Below are 12,776 nucleotides of genomic sequence, written 5' to 3'. Positions count from 1 at the left end.
CGAAGGTAGAAAATTGTTATATACGTACAATGGATATTTTTGATTGAATTTTTTGGACAATAATATTCTCAATTTTCACTTCTCTCGATTTAACTTCATTTCTTTAGTTTTTTGTCTTTGTCTTAGTGTCAAAATGCTGATCAAATATGTTGAATGACCTAAAATGAGTAATTTGCACATTGAAAGAAAAAAGAAAAACATTTTATGATTCCTCGTTCGTTCGAAGGAAAGAGGAATGCCTTTTTTTCTTCCCCATACGACTTTTTCCTGAAGTATTTCGTGGCATAAACTTTGTCCTGGCAATAACGAACGCAAGAAAACAAAAATTATCCAATTTGGTGCAGTCGTTTGCTTACATATTTTTCATAGATTGTCTTTTATTTATAGAGGGTGAGTCTTTGACTCCGTACAAATATTTCAACAGTAGATTCTTGAGGTCAAAAGAAAGTCTTTTTTCACCATTTTTTTCAGATTCGGTCCTGATAAAAAGTGTAACCATTTCAAGTTTTCATAATGAGCTGTGCTACCCCTGAAAAAACAAAATTACCTTCCAAATTACTAAACTGCTCCACATGAGTTAGGGATATTGACTTAAATTGCAAAAAAATATGTATAGTTAAAATAAGATTTTTGTGATAAAAATTCAAATTAGAATGATTTCAAGTTGCAAATTAATTTTAGCCTGTCTGCAGCGTATAATAACGAAATTTTATTCCCAGAGAATTTATGCATTTTAAGACCATCACTACAATGTATGGCCTCCACGGGCATCAATAACAGCTTGACCTCTTCTTTGCATACTACACACGAGGTTGTTGAACATTTCTTGAGGTATTTGGTTCCATAAACCGGGAAGAAGATCTCTCAGATCATTTAAGGATTCTGGAGTAGGTTGATGATTATCTAATCTTCTTTGGAGCATATCCCATGCAATTCAAATCTGGTGAGTGCGGAGGTATTGGTAAATGTGGAATACCAAGCTCCTCGCGCGCAATCTCAACTATGGCTGCACGGTGCGGTCTAGCGTTATCGTCTAGAAATTGAAAAGTTTCACCAATAGCAGCGTGAAAACTTGACACAACATTGTCAATGACATGCTCCCTGTAGTATAAGGCGGTCATATTCCCAGGACAAATGTGTAGATCTGTGCGCCCGTTGAAACATATCCCGGCCCATACCATAACAATACCCCCTCGGAATAGATGGACTTCTTGGACATAGCGACGATTACGGGGTGTGCGTGGAATTGTCCACACCCTTATTCTTCGAGAATCTGAAAATCGTCCATATCTGGATTCATCGGTGGAAAGGACACTACGCCATTGATCGTTCTAATTGACATGTTGCCTTGCCCATTCCAGTGTTTGACGCTTATGGTCACTTGTTAATGGAACTCCTCAATGGACGTCTAGAACCTAGATTCACCTCTCTCAAACTTCGCCTGATGGTTTCGATGGAATCTTGGACCCCATCTGCATTTTGAAGAGTATTCCGTAGCATTCTACACGTAGATGTAGGGTTTCTTCCCGTCGAAACGGTGATGAAACGATTCTGAGCAGGTGTTGTTTTTCGTCGCCTACCAAGCCCTGGTCTTTCCAACACGGAACCTGTCTCCCTGAACCTATTCCAAAGTCGAAATATCACACTTTAGCTGACTTGGAGCCTTTCCGCTACAACCTGAGTTAGGCCACCCTGTAGCGTAGCATTCCGATAGCCCTATTAGCCTCAGCGTTTGTTAATTTACGTCTTGGCATTTTCAGAAAACTCGTTTCAAATCGAAGCCGTTGATAAACTGACGTCATTTCAAAATGAGAACATTCATGAAGCATATGCAAAGAACTAAACTTCAGAAAAAAGGCGACCAGATAGACGAAATGTTTCATACTGATTTTTATTGGATCAATTCAAGTTGTTATTGAGTTTTAAATGATTTGACAGAGATTTTGTCGATGATTACATACTCTTAAAACGATTGAATACGATATCCCTAACTCTTGTGAAGCATTTTAGCTGATTCTGTGACACTACACATCTTTGGATCTTTCAAATAGAGTTGTATTCAGCCAAAGCACCCAATTTTTTAAATTTCTCAGCTACTTTTCAAGTTTCAACATCAAATAACTCGAAAACGGCGCATTATACGAGAGAATATGAGGAACACTTTCATTTTACAAAACATACAAATATTCATTATATAGTGTCCAAGTTAGTTTCAAGAGATGGATTCCTTGAATTTTTGGTACTTTTATTCTACGTAATGGTCATAATGGAAAACGTAGGTGATATCTTATGTGCTTAAGAGATTCTTCAAATAAATTAAAAACTATATTCTGAACTTCATTTCATTCGATAAAACCGATTGTGAGATATATTGTTTTATGGTTTTCAACACCTTGTATCCTTTAAACCGAGCCTATTCGGAAAAAAATGGTAAAGGAAAAAAGTGTTTCTCCTGACCTCAAGAACCTTCTGTTAAAATATTTGTGAGAGTCAAAGTCTCATCCTGTGTAGATATTATGGATCAGTCTGTAAGTAAAACTATTTTTCGAAATATGAGCTGTGTTTCATTTGAAAGGCTTTTTTAATGAGACAATTCATGAAAAATCGACATAAAATCATAGGTACCTTGAATATTTTATCCTTTGTTTTGTGTTTGAACACAATATCGCACCTTGCGGTAAGCAACAATTATTCCATTTTGCATAAAAACTGTGTGATGCTTTGACTTCCCCAGTATACAAGTAGAATAGGTATATAGTAATTATTTACTTGAATTTCAAATCAACCTCTCCTCTATGGAAAAATATGACAATTTCGAACGTAGGAATGAAAATTTATTTCGAGTAAATAATGAACGATGAGAATAGAAAACAATCCTTTTTTAATTTAAGACATAATCTTAATATTCTAGAATAATATATCACTGACCTTAAGGTTTTTTTTCACTAATTACAAATAAAGTGATCATTAGCAGAAACTGAATCTCTAGATCCAGTCCCAGTATGACTTCAACTATATCCCGACCAGGTTACCTTGAGTTCAAGCTGAAAAATAAGTTTATTCGGGGATAAAATATCATATTATTCATCAGTTTGGGCTCGATACCTCCCGAAATGAATTCAATATTGCCAGTTCTTGCAATCGTATTAACATTTTTCAGCATCAATGGAGGGTTTTGTATGCACGTGAAATTAAAAAGAATGGTTGAGACATATCCTACGAAATATGATAATATTGATGTGAATGCTATTCTGGCAAGTGAAAGATTGCTCAAGAATTACATGAATTGTTTGTTGGATAAAGGATCTTGCTCTCCCGAGGGAAAAATATTGAGACGTGAGTTATCTATTGACATTCATAATTTACCTTCTTCATAAAGATTTGATTTAGGATTTCAAATCAAAAATTGTATTTTCACTGTCCAGTTCCAAAAAAACAGGGGTTTATCAATTATTGTCACATAGCAGTTGGTATTGAATTTTATGTTTTTTTATTTAATGAAATGAAGGTTTTTAGCGGCATGCAGACAGGAATTGAATTCTGAAAAAAGTACCACCCTGTCTGCATGCCGCTAAAAACCTTCATTTCATTATATTTCAGACAATAAAACTATCATCACAGTTGAAGTTAATATCACATAGTTTCAAAATTGACTCCCTACGATGTTACCATCATTTGAGTATGAAGACTCTATATAATATATAATAACATGTACCTATCTTTGAAATTTCTATAATATAATATTGCTGATTTTGGTATTCTTAATATTTCCAAATCCATTTGAAAAAAAGCACTATTTTGGCTGTATACAGCCAAGAAATCCGATATATTGGATCATTAGATGTGCCAGAAACGAAAAATAATTCTCTACAGTCTTTCTCAAAGAGAAAATAGTGTAGGTGGCTTCATAATGGGTTTAAAAAATTATGTCAAATTCACAGGAGAAGGATATCTGAAAAACAAAAGAAATGAAAGATTTGAGGGTATACAGGGTGATTCACCTCGATTGCGTTTATGGATAACATTATACAATTTTGTGTTGAAAATTTGCATGTTTCGGTTTTCGATAATAAAAATTCTGCCTAAAATATTTTTAAACCCCTGCAACTAAAACAGCCTACTACTTTCTTACATTCTACAATTCATGAAATATCGAATATTAGTTTCCTTCCATGGAATAATTAAGCAGTTCTAAGTTGCTGTTTCTCCGTATTTTTTGTGTTTTCTTGATAACGTTGAAAGTTCTCATTTTGGGAATAGAGTTTAACTGGGTAAACCCCTTTCTTTACGTAGAATCAACTGAAATGATAAAGAATATAGAGTATAGGTTACTACTTGAAAATCTTGAGTTTCAATAAATTCGATTCTTTCAACTTGACGATTTTCTCGTTAACATACATGTACATTTTCACTCTAAAGAACAAAGAGTATCGAAGTAGGTACTATTGGGCGAGTCCGGGAGACTTGCTCGGGTAGGAGACTCGCACCACCTCAAATATTTCAATTCAAATTTCGCGGTACCGGTATCGCAAATAGCTTGCTCGTAACAAGGCACACCTAGTGGCTGCTCCATTTTGGCTGCCATGAGAACAGTTTAGGAGTGAGAGGGTTGAACGTGATTTTGTTGTTATGAAGTAAGAAATTGAATAATTTTGGTTTGTTACACTGTCTCAAAAAATTGCGTAGTGATATTTAGTTTTATTACTTTCATTCATTGATATTATTTTACAAACGATGAGCTTTTTCAATAATAGTTGTAAAAGTACAAGAAAACATCTGTTGAATAAACTCTAAGGGGGTGCGGGAAACTTAACCAATGCTATGGTTGGGAACATAATCAGTGGTCAAAGTTTCCCGCACTGAGCTTAGATAATAGGTTGCTTCAAAAAAAAAGAATTGAATAATATAAATAAATATAAAAGAATATACAAAGAGGTTCAAAAAAGTAACAAACTTCTCAACAAAGATTATAGAGTAGAAAGATAGGAAACGCCCTCATATCGCTAGTACTAAAAACCGACTACATTTTGGCCAGTGAAAACATGCGTGACAATGAGATGGCGCTAAAAACGCACTGTCAATACAGGAAAACTTTTTGATAACAGTTTTCTGTTTTTTAATTGAGGGGCGCGAAATTCGAATTCTATTTCTCGTATTGCATTCCAATATTAACTTTGTTTCTATCAGAAAACAAACATCCTGAGCGACAAAACAAAAGTATAGTTTTGCATTGCGATCAGGGTGTTAGTTTTCATCTAAACATTGTTTGGAATCAATTGATATCAACGAAAAACGCTGTTGGATGTGCTATATGTTTATTTGCAATTCATAAATAATTTACAAAAATTGAAATAGTGGGCAATGAATGAAGCTTTAACTAGGACACTAAAGTTAAAGTATATGGTGATCTGCTATACGTCGAAGGTGTTGTTTCTGTACAATAGGTTGTTCTGAATTAATGAACTTAGTTGAATTTGTAAAATATACATATATCAGAAATTAATATGAACCAATATTCAACATACCATCATAGCATACATATTCCAGTTACTTACATATGTAGGTATTATTTAAAGAATTTTCAGAACCTCACTTAAAAAAAACCTTACAGACATATGCAAGACCTGTATGTCAGTATAGTTTCTTGGTGCTTTTTTTATGATTTCCTTATGATATGGTCTCTTCATGACACAATATACAAATTGATTAATGAATGAACAAAACACTAACAGCAGGTTTCATAAAACTTTGACTTCCTAAACAAAAATTTGACAGTCACATGGTTCCCAAATGGAAATCAATAAAACTGCATTTCTGTATATATTGAAAAAGTAGCAATTGAGAATCATTGAATAGACCTATAAAGATCATAATTTCCCCTTAATAGGCCGTTCATGCAAGGGATGCTTTCTGCATACAACAATTTACGTTGATGAACAGTTCCCAATTGACCTGCAGTAAAATGTTCATTGTACATGGTGTAGTTAGTAGTGTTTGCTGACTTAATTGTCTTCAAGCTCTGAGAATTTTATCCACTTCGGAGCACTGAAAATTAGAATAAATGGAATGGCCGATTCACATGTTACGACTTTTAACACTTACGCTTCCATTTTCATTAGTTGAGTGAAAAACTTAATCACGTAAAATACATTTTATTATTTGATCCACCGTTCTTCACCATTCAATAATTTTCGAACAATATTTTGATATTTTCACCAAGAAATAAGACAAAAAACTTCAAAAATCAGCAACTAGAATGAGCCAGATAAACAAAAAGCGAAATGAGAATCAAAACATTCAAAACCTCTTCGATCAAAATTGACGTCTGAAATCTTAAAAAATGTCATATATTTCTGCAAATGGCACTTAAATTAATATTTTAACCAGTCCTAGCGTCTTAAAAACACGCGTGACACACAGATGGCGCTCAAATCGCTTTAGTCGCCTCGTTTCCCATCTTTCTACTCTATAATCTTTGCTTCTCAAATAAGTGAGAGTGACTCTGAAATAGAAAATATGTAGGGGAATTACGTACAAAATGACATGGTGTTTTGTTTTTTCATGATATTTATTTAACGCGATTGCAATCAATCTTCTTGGTTTTTACTCATTTCAGGTTCATTGACTCTCAGTAGTCTCAGAATCAAAGTCTTTTGATTGAGTAGGAACTATAAACAAATATATATTAAGAAAAAATGCAACCTATCATAGAAACCATTTTGTCCATATAGTACGGAAAAATGGTACTAAAATATTAACAACACAATTCACAAGTATATCGTTTGGTAGACTTTGGGAGATCACCGGGCTAAGAACGTGAAAAGAAATATTTGCTTCTTGAGCTACCATCTATCTGAGCAATTGTAAGCTGCCTCGACAGTCTCAATCTCTCTTCTGATGATGGAAGCAGGAATATTTCCTTTATCATCATCAGAATTTTTTTTAAATTGTCTCTTCTTTTCTGCCCGTGGATCCTTTGATCCGTTTTTGGCAATAATTTCTGGCATTTTTGGAGCGAAGTTACAAAAAAACACCTTTGTCTGGTTTATATGCTTTCTCTTTTTTCTTGGCCTCGAATGAACTGGCTCTGTGGTGCTGGCGAAATAGTTGCATCTGGATATGTCGGTGATATTTTTTTTGTGAGGAATTTACTTTATCGTTATTTGCTGCCGTTGGATATAAAATAGATTCAGCATCGTTATTCGCATCTTTTTGGACTGTTGAGACATTCAGTTGATGGCAAATGTGAGCTGGTAATAAGTTCAGGTGTAATGTCTCCAATATCCATTTGATTCAACGCAATATTTGTGATTTCTGCAGGTTCAAACGTGTAGTAGAAAAATATCAGGATTGATGAGCCAGACGCCTGTCTATTCGAAACCTACTTGGATTGATTTTCACGCACGCTTCATTAAACAAACACTACTCTAACTCCAACTTAAGATGTCTAAAAATATGGTGTATGCACTCGTCAATTTTTGAATGGAATGACATTAGACTAAATCGAAAATAAGAGATTCGTTTCGTGGCGGCGCCACCATGTTCTATCCTTGTTCTATGAAAGAAAATCTGATGATACTCTCTCGCTTTATTTTGTTCTGCGTTTATATAGATCACAGATTACAGTCACCTCTGTGTTCCTGATCCATCAAAGAATCAGCTGTTAACGAATATTTTTTGTGATTTACACTTGTATTTTCGTTGTAAAAACGAATCTGCAGATATTTCAACACTATAGAAGGATTCGAAGGAGTACTTCTATTTTTCTTCGAGATAATTTTTGTTTGACAAAGTGTATTCGTGAGGAAAGGAATTCAATATGATTTCAATAAAACACAGTTGATTGGCGAAATATTCAATATATTCAGTTGACTGAAACGCAATTTTCACTATACTTGTGAAGAATATTTGAAGAACAGACTCGAACAGATTAACATATTTCTGTTTCTTAATACATGCTCACAATTCACATTACTTATTTTCAATACAGTTCCTTTATTGCTTGAATATTGCAGAAGTCACCATAAAACTGTTAGCTCTATCCGTGCCGAATGTTCATCTGATTTGGCTCTGCCTCAATTTCCAACAACAAAGTGTGATAGTCCAACAACACCGAATTCTTTGCTGTAGTTCTTGATTGTCCATACAGAAAACTGAACGACATGTTCCATAAATGAATATTTTACGACCTTTCTCGAAAGTAATACATTTTCACACACCAATAACCGCTAATAAATACAGCACATTCGCAAGTCGTAGGAATGGATTCAAATTATTTTCAAATATCATTTGACAACTGTCAATTCCTAAACGGCGCTAGCTACAGTGGGAAAAACGAAACTTATCTCTTATTTTCGAAGCGGGAAAAACAAAATCTAATCAGTGCATACACCATGTTTTTAGACATCTTACTCCAACTCCAGTTGAAAAAAAACACAAAAAAGCAACAAATAAGTCACAAGAGAGAAAGGAGAAAATCACTGTAAAATAAATTTTTATAGGCACGAAACACGTTCGAACAAATGACTGCGGCTAGACTGTGACAATGGCGCTCAACATTTCACAGTATTGTAAATATGGCTACCTTCACATGGTACGGTTGTTGGCAATTCGCTAAAGCACACCAATTTTGAAATAAGGCGACTATGTCATTTTGTACATATATGTCATTTTGTAAGTATTTCCCCTATCTAATACCCTGATACATCTGATGATGAAAACCTTGAAAGAGACGTTGGTCATTGGAAATCGTTTTCTTTCAATGTCTTTCCTGATAAACAAACTTATGGTCAAGTCTCTCAAAATTATGTATTCAAAACAGTGTGGCTTCCCGTTTTCACAATTCCAATAACGCATAAACCGTTAAGTTTTCACCCAAAGTATGGCATATACTGTAGCAATTTTCATCAAATCAGGTATCAAATGATGCAAGGATATTTGAATCATAAGGTAGTAGTTTCCGCTATAACCGGAAGTATCATAAAGGTCTGAAAACATACTATAAGGAGAAAGTTTATTGTCAAACACCCCAAAATGCAAATTTTCAGCACAAAATTATGATTAGTTTCACACAAACGTCTAATAGACCGTTGCAACAGCGAATCATCCTGTATATCACTCAAATTTGCGTATCTCCAGCCAGAAAACCAGAATCGTCGAATCTTAAAAATCAGGAACTTATTATTTGAGGAACGTGAATCTACCAAGATCAGCTGAATTGACCTACTAATAAAAAAATTCATTATTCGTTCAAGGATTTTTTTGAAGAAGAATTACCACAAATTTCCATTAATCGCTGAATAATCATGATTTTAAATGCAATGACACTTTAATTGAAGTTGAATAATGATGTTTCTATGTGTAAAATTCTTATGTGTTGTGAATATAATGATGAAAATGATCTCATAATTAATACCTTTATTCATTTTTTCATGGAAATAACTACTGACGTTTTTTTTCAAACTTTTGGATAATTCTAAGGGCCAAGAAAAATACTGTGTTTTCTAAAAACTTATCTGCTTATACAGGGTGAGTCTTCGATTCGTGCAAATATTTTATCAGTAGATTCTTGAGGTCAAAAGACTTACTCTTTCACTATACCATGTTCTTCGAATCGGCTCGGTTCGAAAGATACAGGCTGTTGAAAGGCCATAAAAAATGTTATTTTGTGTTCTATCCCACACATTGATGAATATTTGAACGTTTATAATGCGCCGTACTAAAAACCGAATACAATTTGGTGAAAACACACTTGACAATAACATGGCGCTGAAAACGTACTGCCAATACAGAAAAACTGTTTGATAACAATTTTATAATTGAAGGGCGCGAAATTCGAATTCTATTCCTTATATTGGATTTTAATATTGACTTTGTTGAGACCAGAAAACAAACATCCTGGGCGACAAAACAAAAGTATGCTTTTGTTTTGTGACTAGGATGTTAGTTTTCATCTGAACATTGTTTGGAATCATTTGATATCTATGAAATACTCTGTTGGATGTGCTATATTTTTATCTGCAATTTATAAACATTTACAATAATTTTAAATTATGGACAACGAACAAAGCTTTGACTAGGACAACTCTTGTGATCTGCCATACGTTAAAGGTGTTATTTCTGTGCAATAAGTTTTTTAAATATTATACACTTAGTGGAATTTGTACAATTTATATCAGAAATTAATATGAAAGAATATTCAATATAACATCATAGCATACACATTTCAGTTACTCACATACCTATTATTTACAGAATGTATGTTAACATGTCAGTATAGTTTCTTTATATAATTTCTTCATGATATGGTTTCTTTATGACACAATATACAAATTGATTAATGAATAAAGAAAACACTCATAGCAGGTTTCATAAAACTTTGACTTTCCAAACAGTTTGACAGTCACTCGATGCCCAAAACGAAATCATTAAAACCTTTGCATTTCTGAATATATTGAAGGAGTAGCAATTGAGAATCTTTGAATGAACGTATAAAAGTCATAATTTCCCCTAAAAATGCCCTTCAGGCAAGGGATGCTTCCTGCATACAACAATTTACGTCGATAAACAGTTCTCAATTGACTTGCAGTAAAACATTCATTGCAAATGGTGTAGTCAGTAGTGTTTGCAGGCCTTTATGCCCTGAAAATTTTATCCACTTCGTAGCACTGAAAATAAAAACCCATGAATGACCGAGTCACTTGTTAGTTTTAATACTTACAAAAATTTCAATAATCAGCAACTAGAACGAGTTTGATAAACAAAAGGTGGTACGAGAATCATTCAAAACATTCAAAACCTCTTTGATCAAATGATCAAAATGGCCATCTGAAATGTCAAAAAATTTCATGTTTCTGCAAATGTCCCTCGAATTAATATTTTGACCAGTTTTAGGGCCTTAAAAACACTTGTGAAAAACAGATGGCGCTCACATCACTTTAGTCGCTTCGTTTCCTATCTTTCCACTCTATAATCTTTGATTGTAACGAAAAAATGGATGCATAGAAAATGCTGCATTTCGATTGCAACATTCATGAGAAACTTCCTTTTTTCACATCGAAAACCCTGTTAATGTTATCAGATGTATTCCTGAAAAAAAAAATATTGTTCCATCAACCATTTGTGTTATTGGCCATCTTCTAGATATTTCAGAAATTACACGTGCCTAAGTTACAGGTAACGCACTTTACCATAATAAAACCGTCATCAAATTTCTTAGAATAAAAAACAAAAATTACTCCAATGACGGTGCCTGATCTGAAAAAAAACACTCAAAGTTCATTTCAAGGCATTTGTTCACGCGTCACAGAAATGCTTCATGTGTTGCACTCCTAATTTCATCGGAAGGAGGAGATCTGGCAAAGGAGTTTGAACAATCTATTAGGATTGTTAAAACAAATCAGTTACTGGTCAGATAACAAAGAACACTGGAACTGTATGACCATTTGGGCGTCAGCAGCAACAGTAAATCTTAGCCTCTAACAGGGTTCCTTGAAAATTTACGTGAAAATCCGAGGATAATTAACAAATATCACACATGCTTTTCACAACATCGGAAGTAAGATATGGGTTATAACAACAGTACCTTCTACACATATTCCTATGTTTGCAGGTGATGGTCAATAAGAATCGATTTGTCGAAATGAAATATGCCCATACTTGTTTCAAATAATTTTATTTTTTCGAATCATATCCATGAGAAAACATGCACGACCATTCTTATTTCCGACTCATCTTATACTTCTCTTCGAAAATTAGTTGAGCCACCCAGTAGGATTGAATGCAAACCTACGTCAAAGTCCAGGATATACTCTCAATGTTTGAAGATTCAGAATATTCACCCCGTTTATGAAAGTTGCGTAGGAATATAAACACTTATAATCGATTAACTTTTCCAGAATATCTACCCGATGCTATGCAATCTGAATGTTCGAGATGCAGCGAGAAACAGAAAAAAATTGCTGGAACCGTACTGGCTCACTTGTTGCAGTATCATAAGGACTATTGGCAGCAACTATTGAATAAGTATGATACGGATGGTTCATTTATCAAGAAGCATCAGGGCTTTGCACCCGGTGAAGCAGAAGATTACTCAGATTTGGATGAAACAAGATGATGCCTATATTAGAATTAATTATAAGAATGTATAATCTAGATTCACGAAAGAGAATCAGTGAAATGTTATGAAACTCAGTAGATATTTCGATGGAATCTAACAAAATTGAATTATGAATGAAATATAAAATAAACTCTTCATTTATGTGTAAAATGAGTTCGAAACTATGAAACAATTACTCATTTCAAATAAACAGACTATCCATATTCCTTGGACATTTCCATTATACAGGGTGTCCCATCGTGGGTGGTCTATTAGAAGTTTATAGAGAACGTCATAGCTTTGTTCTGAAAATTTGGTTGCTAAGGTTTACGCTTCTGATCTATCTGAATAAAATATTTTCAGCGACATTATCGCTTATACGAAAAAATACTACACAAACGGTATTTCAAATGAGACACCTTATTCATTGTAAATTTTTTCGCTTCGCTATCCCTATCTGAGAATTTTAGTATTTTGTCTAGTATTTCCCTATTTATATTCCTGATACTTCCGGAGACATCAATGGTTTTCCAAAACAATTAATTAATACATGCATCCGGTGGAATAAGGGTGTAAAACGACATTTATTTTTTTTGGATGCTGAAATTTTGAAAATAGGTCATTGAGTGTAAAGTTTCGTGTAAAAAACTTGTTTCATATTATAATAGACACGGTGTTC

At 33.9% G+C, this 12,776-nt stretch overlaps 1 protein-coding gene across 1 annotated transcript; it reads left to right on the top strand.

The window, feature by feature from the left end:
- The first annotated feature begins 2,943 nt into the window (after positions 1 to 2,943).
- LOC123307468 (allergen Tha p 1-like) lies at positions 2,944 to 12,299 on the top strand. Its single transcript, XM_044889795.1, has 2 exons — positions 2,944 to 3,336; positions 11,898 to 12,299. Exons 1-2 carry the CDS (start codon positions 3,114 to 3,116, stop codon positions 12,113 to 12,115), a joined length of 441 nt encoding a protein of 146 aa, XP_044745730.1. The 5' UTR covers positions 2,944 to 3,113; the 3' UTR covers positions 12,116 to 12,299.
- Positions 12,300 to 12,776: the final 477 nt, after the last annotated feature.

The sequence above is a fragment of the Coccinella septempunctata genome, chromosome 2 (genome assembly GCF_907165205.1).
Source record: "Coccinella septempunctata chromosome 2, icCocSept1.1, whole genome shotgun sequence".
Classification (NCBI taxonomy): Eukaryota; Metazoa; Arthropoda; class Insecta; order Coleoptera; family Coccinellidae; genus Coccinella; species Coccinella septempunctata.
This window is presented reverse-complemented; position numbering and strand designations above follow the sequence as displayed.

Excerpts from the sequence above, each read along its gene's own strand:
- LOC123307468 (XM_044889795.1), top strand. The coding sequence starts at position 3,114 with ATGAATTCAATATTGCCAGTTCTTGCAATCGTATTAACATTTTTCAGC. Across the intron at positions 3,337-11,897 it reads CGAGGGAAAAATATTGAGAC|AATATCTACCCGATGCTATG; the intron begins GTGAGTTATCTA and ends TAACTTTTCCAG.